A 21,445-nucleotide genomic window follows, 5' to 3' on the forward strand; every position below is an offset into this window, starting at 1 on the left:
TACCGTACAGTAGCTTTTATTTGAGTGATTCGAAACCACCTTTGAAGAATAACAAACATCACATGAAAGTACTGCTCAGTAGCGTTCATCTGGGGTGCTTACCGATTTGTAAAAATAATCCGGTCGGTGTAACCGTTGCATAGTGGTAAGGGAATATCCGAATTCGACCGACCAACCGGATGAGATTGCGCTTACCATTTATCTATCAGGCATTTCGTCCCACTCTAGCCGGAAAAGACCTCAGAGGATTCATTCAAATGGTACGTAATTTTCCGCCACTCCATTTCCGAATGGAAAAAGAGGAGTACTTCTGAAGGTACTCCACAATTCCCGAACGGAATTTCCGAACAATTACCTTACTATTTGACTTCAAACCGAAATTTCCGGATTTTTTGGCCAAATGGTAAGCACCCATGAATAGTCAGAATTACGATTTCATCCACAGACTCAAAAGTCAGATCCAGGCTATACAGCAGAAATTCTCAGAAGGTAGCCCTGTTTTACCAGTTCGGGTGCATTTTATGTTTGCCATCTTTTACACCAGTTCCTGGCCCTTCATGGCAGTGCCTTTCGGATCAACCAAAATGGCGGGTTGTTTGGAGTGTCAACGTCAAATGGTAGATGTTCGTCCCAAACAAATATTTCCAAACAAACCTTCCGGAACTTTCTTTTAAATGGAAGACAACCAAGTCAACCAAGATTTCCCTGCCACTGGTTACAATCACCATTCCGTGGATTTTTTCGGCGTTCAAGGTTTTTTAGCAGCGCTGCAAGAACCTTTTATAGACTTCAATTCTATCACATTAGAAACTAAATTTAAACCTCCCTAAAATCACTTTCTAATGAATCGCTGAAGTCTTGGAAACAACTTCAAAGCATTTTTTGTTGTTTCCTCGTAAACTGTTTGCACTGGAACTCCTTTGACTCTTGAAATGGCTTCACATGAAATGTGAATATTCTTTGGTTCATTTCTTGTCTACAAAGGAAAGTTTAAGAATAAAAATCAGCGCAATTGTAATCTGACATCAACTTCAAGTACAATTTTTATTTCACACACAAAAATAACAGCACCAGCTATGCACCGTTTTCTTAGGGTAATATAGCAGATATAATAAGATGGTGACATACAGCGGTTCCAAGCGAGTGCCGCAAGTAATTTGTATTGTAAGTAATTTACGTTTGCTTCGGTTTTCCTTCACTATGAACGCATGATTAGCAAAATTCGCGCCACTTTCCCATCCAACAAAAAAAAAATCGTGATTTGCTCGCACGCGTTTTCCCGCCTTTGACACCGGTTACACGTATCTGTTTCTAGTTTTGATTGGTTAATTGCACGTCTGTTGTGATTGGTTAGATTAACTCTGGGTTTGGCTTTACGACACTCAACACGCGAGTAGGGTCCCACTCGGGTTGTTCAACTTTTGTATCTGAAAATGCAAAATAGTCATTTCATTTCTCTAGAAATTTACGTACGACACGCGAATTGTAGAAAGCGCCGTAATCGTGGACTCCCATTCCTTAGCGCGGTCCAAATTTTTTTAGACGACCTCACGTGCTGGTACGACAAACGAACGCAAACCATACGGACTGTTTTTAATGTGATGTATTCTCAGGTACTTCTTTAGAACAGAGAACTCGCTGGCAAGGGCAAGGATCTCAATATTATGTTCTTGTTTGCGATCTTTACTTAACGGCAGATGATTTATGCTCTTCCAGATAGGGGCAGGTGTTTACTAATGCAGTCTGTATCGAGCAGAAAATTGCTACCTGTTTTTCAGCAGCCAAAGCTGGCGAATCTGTTTCCAAAAGAAGATTTGACAGAGGAACATTTTTCACCAGCTTCTCTTTCTAGAAAATATCAGGAAAAGGTTACAAATGTACACACTAACAATGCCTTACTATTGAAAGCCATTAAATATGTCTGGAGGCCTGGAAGTAAAGACAATGTGCTCTTCTACTCGGGAAATCTGGCATTCAATCTAAATGCCTTATATCTTTGCTGATGTGTCACTTTCTTATGCAAGGTAATTTGTTAATTTGTTTTACGACTCCCCTCTCTTGGCCAAAGTAGAGCCTACAGACCTTTTCCCCTGTTAGAACTTTTGTTAAGCTTTAAAAAGAGAAGAAAGGAAATCACTTCAAGCATCAATTAATGGTTGTTTCAGTTTTTAGGTTAAAGTAATAAGCTTTTTGGATTTCTGACACAGTAGAACGAGTCTGTAGGCATGCCAAATTAGGTTGCGTTCGATTGACCTTATTCCGGAATAAGAATAAGCGGAATAGCTGTTAAATTTCTTTTTTTAACAAATTTGGGAGGCCAATTCTACAAACTATCGCTGACACATGAGAATTTAAGAGCCGTCTCGTACTCAAGTAAGTCCTTAAACCTTTTCTGCGAGATTTCTTGCCATCGTTGTATGTATTCCTATTCCGGAATAGGGTCAATCGAACGCAATATTTGGATGCCAAGGCCAAATTTATCATAACGTAAACCCTTTTTCAACTGGGCCCTTCAAAAGATCCTTAGCATTTTAGCTAATATTTCACCTCTTTTTACTGAAGTATACATATCCAGTTAGGATGTAATTTAATCAGTCGATACAAAGCCTGATGCAAACAAGCAATCGCTAAACTGGATGTTCCCTATAAGGACAAATAAATGGACAAGTAAAATAATAATAAAATTTATTAATAATTTAATTTATTATTAATGCTACCCCTTAACAAAAATCCTACCTGAGGTGAGCGAACTATGGATGGTGGAATAGAGAAATAATATCCAGCTTCCACCCCTTTCAGAGCATTGGAAGGTTTTCCATCAAATGCATGAAGTAGAACTTTCTTGGCACCTAAAACGACGACACATTACAATCAAGCAAACTAGAAATTGGTTCATTGCATGGCGATCTATATGGAGTAATAAATTTACCAGTGACAATATTCCAGGCAGTAGATAACTGGATGGGTCGATGGACAAAACCATTGCTAGATACATAACTGAAATTCACACGGTCGCTTCAAGTGATTTAGATGAACAGGCAGACAGACTGACAGACAGATGGCTATTTTATAAAACTATCACGTACTTCACAGCTAAAGCCTGAAGTTAACGAGGAGTTCAAGTTAACCACGTTCCAATTAGCTGATAGTAAATGACCGTAAAAAAATGGGGGTAAAAAATTGCAGGGAAAATCCGATTTTGTTATATTAGCAGGGAGTTGAGTCAACTGAGTTCAAATTGGTGGAGTTCTTCTGTAATTAAAGGGCTTACCTGCAAAAAGGGATGTAAGTCATGATATGGGCTTGCAAATCCAACTGACCAGTTCCAGAAAATATCCATGCCTCCCCGTCGTTCCCTTTACAGAAGAGATTTTTTTCCTTAGACCCCCTATCTCTCTGGAAATTGCAATTTACCTTCCTGAATTTTTCTTTCCTTTTCATTTTTGGCATTTGACACCCCAACCCCCTTTGAATTTCCAATCCCTTAAAGTGCTACTATGACGAAATTTGTGTCTTTCTAATCTGAGCCATTTTAAAACATAAACAAGTAGTCTGTATGTGAAGAAGAATGCTGTTTACTATTTTCAAATATCTCTTTTTGTTCCAGAGATATTCAAGTTTTTAAAATATGCAAATTAGCCAAGTGATGACGTCACAAACTCAACCGAATTTTGGTCAAATATTATGAAAAAAGATATCGCAGCCAATTTGTATCAGAAATGCTTGATTCTTTGCAGTGACATTGTTCTAGGTGCGCTCCATAATATAAGCTTGTCACTTTTGTTACCATGGCAACATACTGGGTTCCAGTCCTCCCTGATACGTAAGGCTTTGCTGGCCACCTTCGGCATTCTATTTTGATATTTGTCAATGGTGCCTCATCTGCGTGATCCAGCAAGCGTATAAATATGTTAGGTCGAGTTCAAGGCTTTGTTAAATGTTTTTCAAGCTGAAAATCACTAAAATATTGAAATCAGGCGGGAGGGGACTGGAAAAGAGTGAGTTGCCATGGGAACCGAATTTTTATAGCCGTAGGTGTATTGCCTTTAAAACTATTAGCCGGCCAGGTTTCAATGGTCTCTGCTGTAAATTGACTGAGATAGCTCCATTTATATACTTGCTGTTATATTGAGTTGAGAATATGACGTCATCAGTCCTCTCATTTACATATTTTACACATTTTTCAAACGTGAATATCTCAGGAACCAATGCAGATATTTAGAAACGGTAAACGGCGTTTTTAATCTTTTCTAGAATTCTATGTGATAAACCTTAAAATTTAAGAGGTAAAATTTTGATCATAGTAGCACTTTAAACTTGGATATTTTCGGGAATTACAAATTGTTTAATAACAAACTTTATGTGCACCCTTGCCCCACTTCAGCCCTTGACACATTACCTTTTAACAATAATTTTAATGTCAGAAGTGTTTGATGTACCATGTTCTCGAAGCATTTCAATGGCATGTCTTCCTGCTGATCGGGAATGAACATTTCTACAAGAAATGCCATTAAAATAACACCAATTAACAAACAAGACAGCTTTCTCATATAATTATTATAATAGAAGCACTAAGTCGTGCATAAATTCTCAAAAATTTCACATATTTTCCAAGCCATGCATTTAAACATAAATCAGACCAAAATTGTAGGGCTTCAAGTTCAGCCCTGTCCTACATGTAATTAAGGAGTGACAAATGGCCAAGATAACAGACCGAAAAAATAAGTTACTAAAACAAATAGTTTACAATATTCTTTTGTGGGCTGGCCAGCCTGGGCTTACATACATGGGTAAGTGTGTATGTTCTGTTTTAAAGATTGGATGTAAGATGGGAAGATTGAAGACTCTACTATATGTTCTCTCAAATAAATGGCTTTTTTGTTTCTGTATTTATGTATAAAATAATAATCCAATTTCATGACTTAACTGCAGGAAGGGAAATAAATAGAATCAGATTGCTGACCTTGCAATATGGTAAAAATAAATATATATGGGTTTTAGTACAGTCTAGAGTCAAAAAGAATTGAAAAGAAATGCAAATTTATTTAAATTTAGCTTTAACTCATATAAACGTCATTAAATGTACCCACATACAAAGGAAGGTCAAGCTCTAGGGCAAGCTTTATCTGAAACAAACAAAAGATCTAATATTAAATGAAACTGAAGCATAACGTACTGCAATACAATGCTAAAGCCCTGTGTTACATTTTAACCACTGGTTAAAAATTCAACTGAGGGTTTTGGGTGGGAAGGGCATATAAAGTGCATGTTTTGCCATAAAATTGAAATTGCTCCAAAAAACCTCTATTTTGGCACCGTCAGAGACTGGCTGTCATGTACAGTACTGTGCAAAAGTAACGAGAGCGAAATTCGTCAAAATTGGTAAATTACATGTAACAAACTTAGTTGCCTAATTAATTTTTGACTGAAATGCTAAATAAAACAGACAAATTGTGCAGTTCCAGAAAATATCCATACTCCCCCCATGGAAGGTTTTTTGTTTTGCACCCCCCTCCCCCCAGGGAAATTCCACTTTAGCTTCATACTTTGCTTCTAAAATTTTGGCTTTTAAGACACCCCCCCCCCCCCCCTAGGAATTTCCAACGACTTTCCTTGGGGTGGGTATGGATTTCTTCAGGAACTGTACATGTACATTCAAAGGAGCTTTCATGAAGTACAATACACTGTATTTAAATGCTTGTAGGACCACCTGAGCTTTTTATTAACACTGTATTCTATGTTACATTCTTAGCTAAATGTAGTCATATTCATGTATTTTTTCATTATTTGATGTGCAATTTTTTTTCTTAGTTTTGGTAGTTTTAGAAATATAGGTGTCTCCAATATTTTTAGTAGAGGGTCAGTAATATACACTTGTCTTGTAACCGTCGGCTATGATCTTTGTTACAATAATAAAGTTATGTACATAATTACAAAACAATCATTCCACTGTCTTGTTGAACACAAATTTAACTGCATGTCTGATGGGTTCCCATGAGTTCATATACAACTCAAATCCCCAAAATAATTGTTTCTACGTCATATTGTTATAAAACTGATACAAATTTGAATAACTACTGAATAAACATTGTATATTTCAGCATGTTCTCATTGGACATTAACAAAAGCTCATCACATGGCACAAAATAAGATGACTGTTACATTTGATAACAGTCGCCCAATTTCTTGTTGTTGACAAAAACAAGTATTTTAAAAAGAACATCACAGGTTTAGACCTTCAGTTGTTATAATCCAATCACAGTTTAATAAAATCAGTTGAACTAGTTACCTTGCATTTATTAAGCTGCAATCATGCTGTGGCTATAACTGAGTGGATGCTTTTGCACAGTGAAGCATGACCATTTTGACATTAATCAGAGATTTAGCTTAAAGATTGTCCTCAAAATATCACAGTTGTCAGAGAAGCATTATGTTAATTTTTTAGACCTTGGGCATTCTGACATCCAATTTACTAGCCACCTGAAGTGGTTAAAGTAAACATCAAAAGACGACTGAAGAACTCTCCTACATTCTGTACCTGCCGACTGAAGACCTCTCGCTGTATATCTTTATCTGCATCAGTCTTCACAAACCTTGGAGTAAAGTCCAAGCCAACCTTTTGTGAAAGAGAAACTCAAATGTCCAGTAACATGGGACTTTGTTAGTTTTACGTCCAACCTTGCATGCTCCTCAGTTTAAAGTTCCCGTACATCACTTCAGAGGTGTCTCGCTTGCAAGCAATGTAGCGTGTCTGGTTTAAACTGTAGATACCTAAACCCCTATATCAAATTAAAGCTCATAGAGCTGGCTATCAAACTATACCATAAATAAAATGAATTGCCGAATTTTTCACGACCTCTAAATGCGAGCGTCCGAATCACCTTTTGAAAGCTACAAGTCAAAGCGAATTTTTTTTCGCTAATTTAATTTCCTTCTGAGTTTCTGGACCCAAAGCGCTAAAAAAATGTCTGCGTTTCGCCATATTCAATTTCAGTGACAATTTAAATAACATTTTCGATATAGGATTAAAAAAATGTGGAGTGATCGTACAAAAATCACTCTCAGAGAAAAAATATTTTGAAAGAAAAAATTCAACAACAACTTTTTGTTGTTTATAATTATGTCAAACTAGCTACTGTCCAAATTTGAAGGCAAACAAACAAATTCCCTTTGAGTTTTAGCTCTTTAAAGTGTCCCCTTCAAGTGAAAAATTTGATTTGAGAAAACAACGCTAAAAATTTGACAATTCATATTTAATTTCAAAATTCTTGGTATAGTTTGATAGCCAGCTCTATAAGCTTTAATTTAATATAGGGGTTTAGGTATTTACAGTTTAAACTGGCCACGTTACATTGCTGGGATGCGAGACACCTCTTAAGGTATACAGTAACCTTAATTGTGCAGTTCCAGGTCATCGGAAATTCCTAGGATGAGGGGGGGTGTTAAAAGTCAAAATTTTAGAAGCAAAGTATGAAGCTAAACTAGAATTTCCTAGGGGGAGTGGGAGTGCAAAACAAAAGACCTTCCGTGGGGGTAGTATGGATATTTTCTGGAACTGCACATTCAGAGCCACAACATTTAGGGCAATTTGCATGATCATGATTGTTGTACAGGTATGTGACTTCTTTAGCACGCACTGCTTGTGCTTTACCTCCCAAAACTTGTACTGTATTATAACTTTCATCATTCAACAAAGTCTGAATTGGCTTAAGATTATCATTTAAGGTTAATATACCCACCTACAGAAATACATAAATGAAAATTCTAAGTTGGGTTACCCTGTGATATACCAGTGGTATCTTCTTATAATTCTGGAAAGGAGGAGGAGGAGAGCCCGGGGAGAAGGCCAGCTACTTCTAGTTGCTTCATGAAAACTGGAGTTAAGTGCCTGCTGTGTGGACAGCCTGAGCTGAGATTACCAGCTACGTGGCACCCTGTGGTGCAAGGATATTTGCCAGCTGTGTAAGCAGCCTGCAGCATAAGTACCTTGCCACCTTTGTGGGTAACCTGTGGGTAACCTGTGGTCATTTTAAGTACATTGCTAGTGTGTGGGCAGCCTGTGTGGTGTGATTACACTTTTATCCTTTATACACACCTCACCAATAGCCACTAGCGTGTCACGATGCTCCCTGATGTATTCTTCAACACCTTCAAGATCCTGTTTAACAAAAGCATGCAGAACATAAGGGGGTTTTATTAATTGCTTTATAATGCCCAAAGTAAATTCCATCACGTACAAAGCCTAACAAAAAACATAGCAGGCCTAAAAATTGTACTAGCCAGGGAAATTTAAATTTCCCTGAAATTATGCTTCCATGTCCTGTGCTCATGCTGAATACTGAATCCTTCTTGAGCAAGTTGAAAATTTACCATCTTTCTTTCAAATCGTTCACTTATTGCCACACAGAACACTTTAAACAATTCAAATCAAAGCAGTATGCACAACATGTGCGACATGTGAATCTCAAAGTCATGAAAATATTACTGACTAGTAACAACCCTGCATGGACAAAAGCTACATTCCAATTTCTGTTACCTATGTCGGTACACCAAGATCAGGAAACCCTTGTTGCCCTCGGCTACCCTGCCCTTTACAAATGTTGAGCCTGTGCGCCCATTACTTACATGTACAAGTCAAACATGAATTGATTAGGGAGAGAGGCATGGCAAAACTCGTACAAACAGCAGTTGTGCAGCTGTGTTTACTTAGTGTTTGAAATGATAACTTCAACCCAAGCACTTTCATCATGGATTGTAGTTCACCACTGGTCTCCCTGTTGAGCCTGCATGCATGTTTTATCAGCATAACATTTATATTTAACAGTGTTCATATGCATTAGGATTTACTTTCAAAACCACAACTGTCAAGTGAAAGTGCTTGGGCTTCATGCATGGACAGAACAATTCAATATTAGCCCCCCTCCCCTCCCCCCCTCTCTCAGGGCCACAGGTCTTCTATTAAATTGTCCTGTCACCACCTTCTGATATTTCCTCATAAGCCCGCCCCCCTTCAACCTTCTTTGTGAGACCTTAACCTTAGGGGTTTAGCATGGGAAATACAGTTACTGTTGTACATATATTTCCTACATCAAGAGGGTCCAGGGGTCATGATGAGGTCTGCACTGGGCCTCATGCATGGATGCAAATATTTATACACCCAACCTCCTCCACCCTGCTTGGTGAGAGCTAAAATTTTTAAGTCTACCAGGGGCTTAAGGGCCCATTAAAGTATCTTTTGATGGCGTTGCTAGGGAAAAATCAATTTGCTATAACTCTGCACGTGTATGTTTCAATTGGACAAAATTTGGGCAATACCTAAAGGGGGCAAATATGGTCCAGTTCATGACGTCATCGGACCACACCCAATGTCACGTGACCAGAAACAGAAAAATGCATTTTAACTAAATGGCTTAAACCTTTTTTCTGCATTTTCTGTACAATAACAATTCAAAAGCCGTTTTGAAGAAATTTAAGCATGCGTTTTGGTTTATAATGAAAATTAAAAAAATTAGAATGGAAATTGTGCTTCTTTGACCACTCTTTTGCCCATATTTTTTTTGTTTCTCATTTTGTCGCAAAACCCATGCTTGAATTCTGAGAAAATATGATGTTCTTTCGAATTTTTTTAAAATCCAGCAACTACAATTATCTCTCGAGGAGAAAAGTTCCTTTTTCGCGGCACTGGAAGTGGTGAGCGAATTTTCAGCGGCCTGGTGCCTAAGCATTGTTGGCCAGGCTGCTCCACCCCTTGTCCCTTCCCAGTTAGCACCTTGGCCGCGCTTTGTTCGGTGTGAGTACGCAATAATTTTGCCAGTCTTCGCATCATGGACGGTAGCTGAGCTGTTATTCGAATAGTGGCCGCGAGTCAGATTAAAGCTGCCGAACTGGATGTGCAATGATGACTTATCTCCACGTCGAACTGCTTCAGTTCTTGTTTCTCGCACGCTCCAGTCGGCGATCCTTTTTACGAGCGGTGCAATCCATTCAATAATATGGATTCACTGAGTGAAACTGACGTGATCCAGACCGAGAGTCCCGAGAATTTTGTGGTAATCTTTGAAATTTTGCCCATTGACAAAATATGAAAGAGCAACGAGATTACGTATTGCAGATCTTGGACGAGTTGTGGCTTTAACGACAGGAATGCTGCTCTTCAAGTTGACTTTTTTCCCACATCGACTACACTCAAACTTGAACTCTTCAACTGTGTTTTGTTTTACCGAACAAAATTCAAATTCAGTTTCTTTTTCAGAGTTACAGTGTTGTAGGTTACTTAAATTACTGTTAACTAGGTTTTCACAAGGTTGATGTTGTAAGGAGAAGTTGTCCATCACAAGTTTCGAGTTCACCATCATCAGTCAGGTTTTCTATCGAGTGGTTAGCATTTTTGATGTAAGAATGAAATTCTTGAGCTAGAGCTGCTTTCAAGGATAATTTACAACCCTCCTTGCTCACCATCTGCTACTCCATGCTGTCTTGGGAGAGTGGTTGCAATTTAGTGGCCTTGATAGCTTCGTTTATTTGTGTTATAAGTTATCTATACAGTGGAGTTTCTCAGGTTTGGAAGGGCAGTTCACGGATACTGGTTCACAGGGTCGCACATTTTTATCGCAAAAGACGGCAGGGAGTTTCGGAGCGGTCAAAAAGGCCGCGGACACAGAGTTTTCTTTGAAGTTTGCAGGTGATGATAGCGCAGTACTAATTTCAGTTTGTGTCTCCGCATCTTTGAGATTTCGATTCCCAACCTGACACTGGAAATCTTGTACTGTCACCTTTTCGAGATTTCCCCATCGACATGCAGCCATCGCTGCAGCTTTCTGTTTACGTCCTTACGTGGATGACATTTTCAAGCACAACATTCAAGTTTCAAAAATAAAGGCACGACTCACATGTTGTAACCGTAAAGCAGAAAATTAATCAATAAAAATGTAAACGGAAAGTTTTTCTTGTGTTTGTTGCAACGAAGTAAAAAAAAGGTACCGGCGACTTGAATCGGCGACGCTGGGCCGGCGCCGAAAAAAGCCCGCGAAAAAACTTTGGCTGACCGGAAGTGAAATTGCACTTGGGTAGCAACTGTGTAGCTTAGTAACGAGATACTTCAATGGGCCCTTAACATGGGAAACACAGTACATGTAGTACATATATATCCTACTGTACCTCAAGAGTAGCACTGCGATCAGGACACAGACTCTGCACTGGATGAACACCCAGGCATGGAGCAATGAAATCTGGATACCTGAAAATTCAATATAATAAAATATTATATTATCATACTAGGGATTTCAATCCAATCCAATAACCTTCATACCCAATTTTTTCTATGTTAGCCCATTGACCCAGGCATAGGAACAGATTTGAAACAGAAAGGGTAAAGGATGAGCATAAATAGGGCGAGGATCAGTCTACATGCATTGATTTCATTACTGATTAATCTGGCCAATTTGGCCCAACTTGTGAAAGAAAATGAGCCAGCAGACGAAAATTGCCCCAATTTCCAAAAATCTGTGGCATTGCCACCAAGTTTTTGAATAAGGCTGATTTTCATCTCGCACGACACCAACAGAAAAAGAAATCAGCTGACAAATTGTGCAGTTCCAGAAAATATCCATACTCCCCTCCATGGAAGGTTTATTGTTGTGCACCCCTGACCCCCCAGGAAGTTCCAGTTTTAATAGCTTCATACTTTGCTTCTAGTATTTTGACTTTTAAGACCCCATGTTGCTAGCTCTGCGAACTGATGTTAAAATGCAATCAAGCACGTGTGGTTTGAGACTAAACTACAGAAGTATATGTTATATTATTAAAAACTGCATCATTGTATAATGCAATTCGAGGGATTTGATTGGCTTAGCGGCCATGGTATATGAGCAATTATACCATGGCCGAGAAATGGCGACCATTAAATTGCCTTCTGGTTGTTCTTGCACAGCGAAATCAGTAAGATCTAGCAATATTTCTCGGTTGTTTTTAATAAAACAATTATTCCACTTGCGCTTGTTGGATATGAGATGATTATAGCCAACTCGGCGCTACGCGCCTCGTTGGCTATCTATCATCTCATATCCAACGCGCGCTCGTGGAATAATTGTTAATTACTAGCTACAGTAAAATCACAGCACTGTACTCAAGTAAATACTTCTGGCCAATCAAATCTATACTTAGGTTTAAGATGTTGCAAGACAAACGAAAGCTGATGCAACATCCTCCTGTGCAAAAATTACAATGATGCTGTACAATTCCTGCACCCCACATCAAGGCCATAGTTTACAATTTAGAACAGCATCAGTCTAACAATGTCTGACCGATGCCTACCCTCTCCCCATAGGAATTTCTGATGACCTTCCATGGGGTGGGTATGGTTTTTTCTGTAACCGTACATTGTAACATGTAAATTGGCCTCTACAAATGAACCTACGAATTAGGCCAATAAATCGGCACATGTTAATCAGCCTTTAGCAATACTTGCTTTGAATTATGGGATTGTGGGAGCAGAATGGAGGTTGATAGGTTCTTTAGTCCCAAACCTTGGTTTACTTTTTGTGTGCGTGTCATGCAGGCTGTTTCCAAGTAAAACATTGTAAAACAATAAAAATCAGGGTTTTTCAAAAACAGCGTTAAATCCAAACCTCTTATGAAGATCGAGCATTCCACCAAACTCTGCTTTAAATTCTGTTACGCCAATGATGGCCATCACACCAACCTGACAATTAATGTATTGAAATACACACGTAACTTTAGTTTACTTAAGAACTATTGAGAACATTTTAACATGTGCATACGAAGCTAAACGACTGGATGTTATGGCCTGGCAGTTGCTAACATAAGCTTATTATCAATTAAGCTAATTACCTTTTTGGCCTCTTCTATCACCACATCAACATCCTTGAATCAAAACCAAACAGAAACGTCTGTAATTAGCTTTAACGTTTAAAACGCATTTACGTTATTAAATTTCTACCTCGTGAAATTCTTTCGCCGAAATATGTGCGTGGCAGTCCACAGAGGATATCCCCGTTTCCACATTAACAGTAACTTCTTCTCCTTCTGCGAGAGTTCTCGCCGCCATGTTGGAACTCTCCCATGAAACTTTGCGAATCTTTGGAACCGGTGTCAACAAAATCAGGAATATGGATCGGATCAACAGACCGGATGACGGACACCAAGTATTTTCTGTTGGCGGTAAGTTAACTTCCGTAGGGGTCAAAGTGTAAGACCATTTGTGTTTTAAAACTTTTATAGGCCGGTACTGGAAAGACCGAAGGAAACTAGTTCGAGTTAGCAGGATTCTACTTTGGGCGAAAATTCCCCACACTTAGGGTGGCTTTCTACAGTTTTCAGTAGATAAAATAAGTTATCATTCCATTGCGAAGGAAACAGCAAGGAGGAACTTTTTTTGGTGTTGTTTGTTACTACAACAGTGGGAAAAGATTTCGACAAGCTCTAAAACAACAAAAATAGGACGCCGATTTCTCGGAGAAGGACTGGAAACTAGATGTTTCGAGCGTTTCCACCTCCAAAACTAGCCGTACGACCCTAGCTAGTACCCTGCGGGTTAGGGGGAGGAGACGGCTGACATTTCAGACTAACAGTAATCTGGTCGGCGGTAAATATTTTGTGTAACGCAATCGTAACACAATAGAAACTCAGCGGTCTACGATCGAATTGAACTCGAATTGAACTCTTCTGAACCCTGTCTTTTCGGTTGGAAAACCAAGTTCACTTCAAAGCATTCGGTTTGCAAGTGACGTCATCGCCGTCATGAAAGTTTTCTCAAAGGCTTCTTTTGTTTGTTCCACCGATGTGGCCAGCTCTTCCTTATCCAGTGAATCTGTGGAATCTGTAGGTAAATTGGCTACAATTTCCACAAATTTCAACATTGAAGTAAAAGACGGACCAAAATAAAAACAGTTCTCACGGTTTAAAATGAATGAATACTTTCCCGGATACAACTTGCCCAACCAAACAAAATTTAATTTGATTTAATTTAATCTGCATTTTATCCCTGGTCTGCAGTGTTCAGTCTGCATTTTACCCCGAGTCTTCATTTTACCCCAAGTCTGCAGTCTGCAGTCTGCATTTTACACTGACCGAATAAGATATCAGCAGCGGAGCACGAAAGTCGCATAACTAATTATTAATTGATCTTAATTAATTCACAAGTGGATACGCAGATACACTGTACACAGAAAAAAAATCATTTTTGAGTCTTTATTTGATCGCACATTCTAAGAGACTATTAGACTATGGCACTCCTGACTATGGGAAGTCTCTCATCTCTTCCAGGGATCCCCTTGCGGGGCCCGGCAAGCCCCTCCCCCAAATATTTTCTGGAACCACGTTTCACGTAGATAACGAGTCAAGCGTTCGAGAGCGTCCCACACAACTCCCCTCCCACAAATCATCCACTTATCTGAGTCTGGATCCGCTACTGTTTGTCACAGTAATTCTAATTTTGCTGTAGGCCAGGTTATAAATTCCATTGATACTGTGGAAAAGAGTGACTGAAAATTAGTAAATGGGCAAGTTTCAGGGTCTTTTCTTTTAAAATAACAAAGATGGCGTTCCGTCAATTCACATTATGGAGACCGACAGAACTTGGTCACATCTCCATATAAAAGTTTTTAAAATTCTTTGAATTCTAAGGCTAAACTCTCAAACCATTATATCGTTTGAAAAAGGAGAATAGAAAATCCTAGTGTCGCGATAAGGTGCGCGGGGAAACGCGACGCGCGTGTGTGACGGCGGAGAACAATGAAGCGCGCGCTCGCGTGTTCCCTTCGCTTAACTTTGAGAGAAACAATAAATGCAAGTGCCATACGATTTACTGAACAAATAGCGGTTATCCTTTCTTCCTTCGTTCTTGTTCATTGCCTCAATTAAAATATATTTTTTATGCCAAAAGTTTTCACTAATGAGATGCTCTGCGCGCGCAAGATTTCAATTGACGTCTAATTTGTCTTACGTCACAAAGGAAATTTTATTCGCAGTTTGCTTGTATTGCTAAACGCGTGTGTTTTTGCTGAGTTATTTATTATACGGAAAACAGAAGAGCGAAGAGATCAATTTCAAAATGGAATCCGACAAAAAAGGTAAATTTACAAATTAACATCGTAGAAAACTGTGCGACGAGAGGTTTTTCGCAGGTCAAGGGTAAAGTCATATTTTTTTTTAGACCGAGCGCATTTTATAAATTGGAACATTTCAAATTTTCACGTGCAGTTTTTCAAGAATTCAAGAGAAGGGATCAGAAAGTCAAATACCGAGTATCGCAAACTGACTGAAAAAAAAGAGCGCTAAATTGTATTCAACTAGTCTTCTTTCTTGTAAAAAGAAATATACAAACAAACAAAGCAAAACAGCTGTAAACAAATCATCTTCGGTGCCGCACGAGCTCTTAGCAACGCGCGCCAAATAACACACGCCATAACAACAATCACGTCATGCTGACAGTTCGTTTATTTCCACAAACTTAATTTGATCGTAAACTTTGACGATAATAAAATGCCGCTTGCATTTTAAAACAATTTAACCACAATTCGCTCCTTTTGAAACGACAGATACCTACAAAATGTCATGGTTTCTAATCAAATCGTTTGTCTTAGGTCGGAAATCAACCTTCGGAGATCGAAATGATCTCCTGAGGCAAATACAAGAAATAGAGAAACGAAACATGGTAAGACTACATTTTCATTTTGTTGACATTTTCAGGGATTTTTTTTTCATTTACATGTTTGGTTTGAACTACCGTTATTATCAGTTACATTCGAAATGACAGCAGAATTCATTTGACTTAATTTTAATCCAATTAACTTTATTTACTTTTTGCTTATTTATAACATTACGTTATTTACAAAATTACAGCAGGATTTTAATAAATTAAAATGTTTACAACGGATGTAGTAAATTAAACAATAATCTTTACTTAAAGGGGAAGTATCACGGGGATTTTGAAAGTTTGTGGTAAAAATGGTGCGATATCACCTTCATTTAGTTACAAAATAATTTTAGAACGTCAAGAAAAAGAAATCAAATGATTTTCGAAAGGAACAACATATGATCTCCTCTACTGTATTTTGGAAACGAAAACACGAGAACTTGAAAATAGTTAGCTTAATTTTTTTCAAGTTGCAGTCTATTCTAACCCGGTTCGTCTGTGGCGAGAGACACTCATCGATAGCCTTAGTACACTCGGGTGCCAATCTATAACAAATTTGTACAATGGCTTAGGTTTTTGTTGTCGAATAAACGTTTTGGAGTTTTGATTTTAAACCAATTTTTTGTAATACTTCCCCTTTAAGGGTAAATGTAAATTTTAAAAAAGCTCAACTAAAAAAATTGGCAAGAATTTTGCTGTGAGGCTAATCGAGTGGATGGCCCAATACTATTAACAAGGTTTAGAGTACATTGAAAAGATATAATTCATTTAATTATGAAAAAAAAAATAAGACTTCCTACATAAGTCTTGTTAACTTTTAGTTTACATACTATAACGGTCTATAACTTATCAAATCAGCAGGAAAACATCATGTTAAATCGACAGTTGCAATTATGTTTTTGATAAATGAGAGACCGTGGCAGTTATGTACGCTTCTCAAAGAAAGCCTGGAAAAAAATTCACGCTTGAAGCGGATTTGTTGCCATTGACCTCTGCGATGCAGGTGCAGTACTTTACCAACTGAGCTATCAAGCCAACTGGGAAGGCAAAATTATTGAATGCTGATTGTTCGAGATTGAGAGAATTTTTTCTTGATTTTCCTTTTACCAGGGGCAAAATTGCTAACTCCTAGTAAGTAAGTGAACTTTATTTAGACAGGGTGGCCCAATCAGCTACGGGGCTGTTATCCTGAGGGACCCTGATTGGTCAAGCGGCGAAAATAGTGGCTCCTGATTGGCTGAGCACCGCATTTCTACATTTATAATTGGTTTCTTCTTTTTGTACCCAACAACAACGAGTTCTTTCAGGTTCTTTGGAGTTTAACTTTTTAAGCCGGATTGTTTGCCAAAAATACATTGAAATCACGTGCCAGAGCCATAACTGAAATTCCGCCTAAAGATTAATTTCGCAAATTTCCCTCGTCCGGATGCACAACTCGAACAATTTTGGGAAAACTTTGAAAATACGCGTGAAAATTAATCCTTAATTCCACTCGACCTCATGCGACTACATGTGCATATACCGTGAACCGCATATAGTCGTATATAAGCGAAAATGCTTTTGTATTAGGAGGCACCGTCGATAAGTGTGCAAGTAAATACAAACACCTAACTACTGCTATTAAACAAAAGGAAATTTTTTTTTTCCTGCAGGTTCTGAGAAACGCCATTAAAGGGAAAGAGAAAACTATCCAAAACATTAAAGGTTTGGGAACGTAAGTACAATTGTTATAATACAGGTGACGAAGAGGATCAATCAACAACCGACTTATGCTCCATCTGCAATTTTCTGTTGTTTTGTTTACATATATAGTGAAAAGAAGAAAGAACTTGATGAGTTAGAGAGGAACCATCGAGTGGAGATGGGCAAGCTTCAGGTATGGAACAGAGTTCATTTAAGGCAATATTCGCGATCATTTTAAGCGCAGTTCTCTTTTATTCAGTCAGGAATAGTAATTTTGGCACATATCAACAAAGTGTTACTTCAATTTCCAAGAGGACAGACTAGACGTCATTTCTAATTTAAAGCGAAAAATATCACAATTCAGCGTTTATGAATGATAAAGAGTGATTCTTGGCAATGGTGTGATTTTCTTTTCTGGCCTTTAATTTGTCTGGCAAGGAGGTAGCGGGATCAAATTTCAAAGCCAGGTTTAGCAAGGCTCCTTTATGTGGGTATTTTTTTTATTTTCCTCGTAAAAAAGGTACAAAAGCATTAGGTCTTCGTCAGAGCGTATCAGGGAATTGTGGATTGTGAGTGATATGTATAGTGAGCAGTGGAGAATACGCTCTTTGTGGAAATATTCCGCAAATAGCGTAGCTCGCTTCCACTCCCCGCCCATGCAGCGCCACAGTTTCTTTAGAAACAAACCTCCTTATCTATTTTTCTATGTGATAGAATTTACCTTTTAACAAATCAATGATCAGTTAATTGCATAATGCAAACTTTAGTTTGAGTTGGCGGGATCAAATTTTCTAGATTTAGCAAGAGTCTCTCCCCTCCGGGTAATTGTAGTTGCGATACAAGGGCGCCTTGCAAACTTTAGTTCTTTGCCCTCAATGAGAAACATAAATCTTATCTTTACTTTTGATAGAATTCAATGAAGAGACTGGAGACTGAAAACGATGTCCTGAACAGGTAAAATGTCTCTGAAAAAGATACGTAAATAGAGTCCACATTTGACATTTTCTTAACATTTATTTACCAAAGTTGTGATTTGGTAAAGAAAACAACTTATTTTAATAAAGACTCATTTGGATTTGTTTTCCGTGAAATTGAAGAAAGGAAATCTGCAAGCAGCACCACAGTCTCTTTAGAAAGTAACATTCTTATCTATTTTTATTTTAATGGAATTTGCCTTTTAACAAATCAGTGATCAGTTAATTACGTAATGCAAACTTTAGTTCCAGTTGACGGGATCAAATTTCAGAGATTTAGCAAGCTCCCTCCGGGTAATTTTGGTTGTGATACAAAGGCGCCTTGCAAACTTTAGTCCTTTGTTCTCAATTAATAGTGAAATATAAATCTCCTCTTTACCTTTAATTCGTTGTCACTCTCTACCCGCTTCATTTCATTCTATTTAGTAGAATGAAATGAAGCGGGTGGAGACTGACAACGAACGCTTGAACAGTTAAAATGTTTCTGATAATGATATGTAAATAGAGTCCACATTTGACCGACTTTCTTAACATTTTGCCAAAGTTGTGTGTTGTAAAAAAAACTTATTTGACTAAAGATTCCTTTGGATTTGTTTTCAGTGAAATTGAAGAGAGGAAAGCTGCAAGGGAGGAGGTGAAAATTATTAATTATTTTGGGTTTTTTTTAGTCTTACTTTCTTGAGCAAAACTTCATAATCTTTAAGTTCCTGTTCGAAGACCATTTCATTGTCAGTAGAATCTGAATATTTTATGAAGTCCCTCTTGGATATTGCTTTACACAAGCAAGTATTTTATATCTGGGTATTTTAAACATCTATCATCTAATTACCAGGCTTTAAAAAAACATAACATAACACTTTTTTTCATATGCCACTCATCGGTATTCAAATCCTAGCAGTATGCAGGATGTTTGTCACATGAACCTAGTTTAATGGTCTTAGCTCACACGAGTCTCCTGTAGCTCAGTAGTAGAGCATCCGAACTAGAAATTGGAAGGCCAAAGAGTGTGCTTGGTCACTGACTGAAAAATACATCTATGATTTATTTTTTCTTTAGTCGCAGGCAACTGTCAATGCACTGAACGCAGGGGAGGAAAGGTAATAATTGATACCAGTAGGATGGAATGACAACTTTAAGGGTAGAAATTTTTCCTTACAGAGAATTAACCATGATTTCGTTTATTTTTAGAAAAATTCAGGAGCTAGAAAAGGAGCTTGAGGAGATAGAAGCTGAAGTAAGTCCAACCTTATAATTATGGCCATCGCATTTTCTTCCCTTAATTCTCGATTCAAGTGTCCCGATGCAGCGCCATACCTCGCTTTTTCAATCGGCTATTTAGTAGTCTTCTCCGAATACAGATCGATGCGAAATTTACACAAATTATTGTTGTTAAAATGAGGTTTGCTTGGGTTGATATTTTAGTAAAATCGATATTACGAAGCTCTTACAAAAATCTTTTACTCGTTTCTGAGTTTTTTAATGAAGCGTATAAATTCAAAAATTACAAGAAGTTTACTGCTAACGATCTAAAAAAATAAAAAAAACTCACTCGTTTTCAGGATCAAAAGTTCGGTAAACCTTTGGCTGCGTCAAACGATGACTTCAAGACACACATTAACAGTATTTGGAAGTCACTTTAACAAAGTAGTAAATATTTATTTTACGGGACGGATCGGGCCATTCACTATACCACAGATATATTCAGTTTTTGAAATGTTTTAGTGATTTATTTGAAATCAAACACGCATAATTCTTGTCCATTTGATTAAAACACAACATACTTTATGAATCTGGTGATGAATCAGTTTTCTGATTCAAATCTGGGAAGCGCAAAATTTACAATTTGATGATTTCGAGGATTTTTGTCTACAGTCGTCCTGGCAGTATCTCGATTTTTTTTTTTTTTTTTTCTTTTTTTTTGGCCAAAATATTAATCCTGACAAATTTTAATCCAAAAACAATAACTGGTGTAAATTTTGCAACAAACTTGACAAGAAAATTTTCCAATTGAACATAGCATGGTTAAATACCCTACTATACAAGCGTGGCTGAGGAGTTGTTCTCGAGACAACCGAGAAACAACTTCGGCAAGTGGCCAGAGCGGGAAATGAACCCGGCAGGTCCTCCGGAATTCAAGTCCGAAGTTAAGAAGTTTGCAGCGCGAATAAAACCCGTGAAAGCTGTGATGTAACTTTCATGATAGAAGCTATCCGTGATCAAATGAGCAGGAAGTCGAAGAGATAATTAGCCTCTTTTTAGATACATGATTACTCGTCTTTTCGTTCATTTTCTCTTGAAAAATAAAAGTGCTCACAGGTTTTAGGTTCGCGCAGTAAGTTGAGTAAGGCTCAGGTAAAAAAGAAAGCGGTTTTCAAGGTTTGTACTCAAGGAATCATCGCAGTAATTATTAAGGGAGTGAGTTTCTAAAGAAACTGGAGTGCTGCGTCGATGGGGCCGAGTGAAAATATTTAGTTTTATCAACTGACTTGCCGGGTGAGGTAATTTGGCCGCAGTAAAGAAGCTTAAAGACATTCAAGAGCTCATATTTCGAGTGCTAGTTCTTCCACAGCGCGAATCGATTCGCTCGGCATGACGAAGGACTAACACTCGAAACGACAGCTCTCGGATGTCTTTACGGTGGCTAAATTACCTTTAGTTATCAACTAAGATGATATTTAGATATTCGTTATCGCTCCGATGTGCTCAAATACATACACAAGGCAATAATTTTACAAATTATCAATCCTAATGAATTTTATTCTTTATTCTTCAAACAGACGGAACAGCTAGCGGAGTCCACTGATACGATGAAACTCAATATCAAGGTATTTGTTCAGTTTATTTATTATTTATTATTTATTGGGGACTGATCTGTGCTCAATTATATAATTTGGTCTAAGCAGAACCATTTTTTTTTTCAAACTGAGCCGCACACATAAGTGCAAGCATTATGAATTCTGTGTGCAGTAAAGTTTCTAAGTCTGAACCGCAGATGAAAGAATTTATGTATGAGAGACGATAGTTGTTATGTAGTTTCGAAAAAAGCCTCGCAATGGTTCAATCTACTTCACTGCAATAGTGCAAAGGAGATAAGTTTTGCTTCAGTCGGCCAATGTTCGTGAAACTAGCTTTT

General features: G+C 37.9%; 2 protein-coding genes across 4 annotated transcripts in view; one reads left to right on the forward strand and one right to left on the reverse strand.

Annotated features, from left to right (window-relative positions):
• LOC146458750 (deoxyribonuclease TATDN3-like) lies at positions 1-13,151 on the reverse strand. 2 transcript variants are annotated; one of them, XM_085090338.1, is made up of 11 exons: positions 12,959-13,150; positions 12,850-12,882; positions 12,627-12,700; positions 11,158-11,236; positions 8,096-8,158; positions 6,539-6,616; positions 5,095-5,126; positions 4,440-4,495; positions 2,737-2,849; positions 1,768-1,848; positions 1-976 (listed from the first exon to the last, which is right to left on the reverse strand). In XM_085090338.1, exons 1-11 carry the CDS (start codon positions 13,064-13,066, stop codon positions 833-835), a joined length of 861 nt encoding a protein of 286 aa, XP_084946464.1. In that variant the 5' UTR covers positions 13,067-13,150; the 3' UTR covers positions 1-832. The 2 variants fall into 2 exon arrangements, with proteins under 2 accessions (XP_084946464.1, XP_084946465.1); XM_085090339.1 differs by lacking the exon at positions 12,850-12,882 and having other exon boundaries at positions 12,959-13,151.
• The window catches only part of LOC146458751 (uncharacterized), a 19,647-nt gene continuing 11,250 nt past the window's right edge, over positions 13,049-21,445 (forward strand). Inside the window, exons 1-9 of one of the 2 annotated variants that reach the window (XM_085090327.1) lie at positions 13,049-13,179; positions 15,603-15,673; positions 17,308-17,369; positions 17,468-17,531; positions 18,249-18,292; positions 18,913-18,946; positions 19,369-19,409; positions 19,501-19,546; positions 21,090-21,137. In XM_085090327.1, the coding sequence (XP_084946453.1) occupies positions 13,065-13,179; positions 15,603-15,673; positions 17,308-17,369; positions 17,468-17,531; positions 18,249-18,292; positions 18,913-18,946; positions 19,369-19,409; positions 19,501-19,546; positions 21,090-21,137 (525 nt within the window). In that variant the 5' untranslated portion in view covers positions 13,049-13,064. Of the gene's footprint in view, positions 13,180-14,555; positions 15,090-15,602; positions 15,674-17,307; positions 17,370-17,467; positions 17,532-18,248; positions 18,293-18,912; positions 18,947-19,368; positions 19,410-19,500; positions 19,547-21,089; positions 21,138-21,445 lie in introns of those variants that run through there. The other variant, XM_085090328.1, reaches the window with a different exon arrangement.

The sequence above is a fragment of the Pavona decussata genome, unplaced genomic scaffold (assembly GCF_977016875.1).
Source record: "Pavona decussata unplaced genomic scaffold, jaPavDecu1.1 SCAFFOLD_229, whole genome shotgun sequence".
In the NCBI taxonomy this organism is placed as follows: Eukaryota; Metazoa; Cnidaria; class Anthozoa; order Scleractinia; family Agariciidae; genus Pavona; species Pavona decussata.